The sequence below is a fragment of the Formica exsecta genome, unplaced genomic scaffold (genome assembly GCF_003651465.1).
Source record: "Formica exsecta isolate Colony F162 unplaced genomic scaffold, ASM365146v1 scaffold229, whole genome shotgun sequence".
Classification (NCBI taxonomy): Eukaryota; Metazoa; Arthropoda; class Insecta; order Hymenoptera; family Formicidae; genus Formica; species Formica exsecta.
In genome coordinates, this window is record NW_021849582.1 from 600984 (window position 1) to 602727 (window position 1744).

The 1744-nt window shown below is 26.7% G+C and overlaps 1 protein-coding gene across 1 annotated transcript in view; it reads left to right on the forward strand.

The window, feature by feature from the left end:
- LOC115235664 (oxysterol-binding protein-related protein 8) overlaps nucleotides 1-1744 on the forward strand; it is a 12801-nt gene that overhangs the window by 5020 nt on the left and 6037 nt on the right. Inside the window, 4 exon segments of the mRNA XM_029807583.1 lie at nucleotides 221-270; nucleotides 507-737; nucleotides 816-960; nucleotides 1224-1445. Of these exon segments, the coding sequence (XP_029663443.1) occupies nucleotides 221-270; nucleotides 507-737; nucleotides 816-960; nucleotides 1224-1445 (648 nt within the window).

The window sequence follows — 1744 nt, forward strand, 5'->3', positions numbered from 1 at the left end:
AATTAATTAATCAATAAAAAATTTTCCTTTCTATTGTATTAATTTGTGATTTACTTTACATAAAACAATTATTTATAATATAACAACTTATATATATATGTTCTATAGAAGCATATATATTTTTCTGTATTTTTTCCTTAATGTTACTATCTGTGTGAGAGATTATTACTGTATAAAATATATTTTATTAAAAAGTAATGCAAAATTATATATGTTATAGGACTTTCCGGAATGAGTGAAGGTCAAAAAGTTGACAATTCATCAGACAAGGTAATTCTCTGTTTTCAATCATAACTAATTGTCACAGATAACTATTCTAATTAGCAGTCTCATGTTTAATGTATAATGAAATATAACACATACATAGCTTTTACATTTCAAAGTACTTTTTAAATATAACTGATTAAAATATAGACGTCTTGCATTTTTATTATTTCAAATACGATAAAATATAGTCTATTTCTAATTTGAAAACCATATAAAACCTTTTAATAATGTTTTTTCAGTCATTGGACTCTTGCAAATTAACACGAAAGGAATCGTATAAGGCCCAAAGAAAGAATTATCGAATGGAGAAGAAAAGAGTAGCCAATGAACTTTTAAGCTCTTTTAAAGACCCAACTGTTATTGTTATGAGTGATTGGCTAAAAGTTCGTGGCACATTAAAAAGTTGGACCAAATTATGGTGTATTCTGAAACCTGGATTATTGCTACTATACAAAAGTCCAAAAATGAAGGTTTATATTTGCTTTTTTCTTCACAATTATGCCATATTTATTTTCATTTTATAACTATGCTTTATATCTTTATTACAGAGTAACCATTGGGTGGGAACTGTATTACTTAATACATGTCAAGTCATAGAACGTCCAAGTAAGAAAGATGGATTTTGTTTTAAATTATTTCATCCTTTGGAACAATCTATATGGGCTCCTCGAGGACCAGAAAAAGAAGCTATTGGTATGTTATTGTATCTCAGTCATTAATATATATATATATATGTTATAAATAAGATCACTTTTATTATTTATTTTTGCTAAATTGGATATCAATCAGACTACGTTTTAAAATAATAATTTGTTTTTTGTGTAATATATTAATAAAGTATATCTAATTTTTTTAAGTCACTAATAGATATATATATTTCACATGTAACTAGATATGTTAAAAAAAATAATTTTTTAACCGTATAATTATCAACAAATCAAATTAATATTTTCTAGGCGCCGTTGTACAACCTTTGCCAACGTCTTACTTAATCTTCCGAGCGCCATCCCAAGCGGCAGGCAAATGTTGGTTAGATGCACTTGAATTATCGTTACGTTGTTCTTCATTAATAGTGCGCTCGACGAGCGCACTACCACGTCCTTTACCACACGATACGACGACCACTCATGAAACCCAATGGAGCGAAGCTGATTATGAAAAACACTTTGATGACCATGGTTAGTATCATTGGCAAAGCTTCCTACTCACGATATTTAAGTATAGTGGAATATGTTACGTTTAAAACAAAATTTTTATAAAATAAAATATTCAAGAATGGAAAACAACACATGTACAGGATATTTTAGATTTTTTATATGTATATTTTTTATATATAGATAAATTTATTTGATATAAATTAATTCCATAGTAAAAAATATTTTATTATGTGTTTGTATTTTCTATTTTTATTAAAGAAAAATCTCTCTATTTCTCTCAAATTTAACTCTGGGAGAGCAGAGAATATATATATATATTA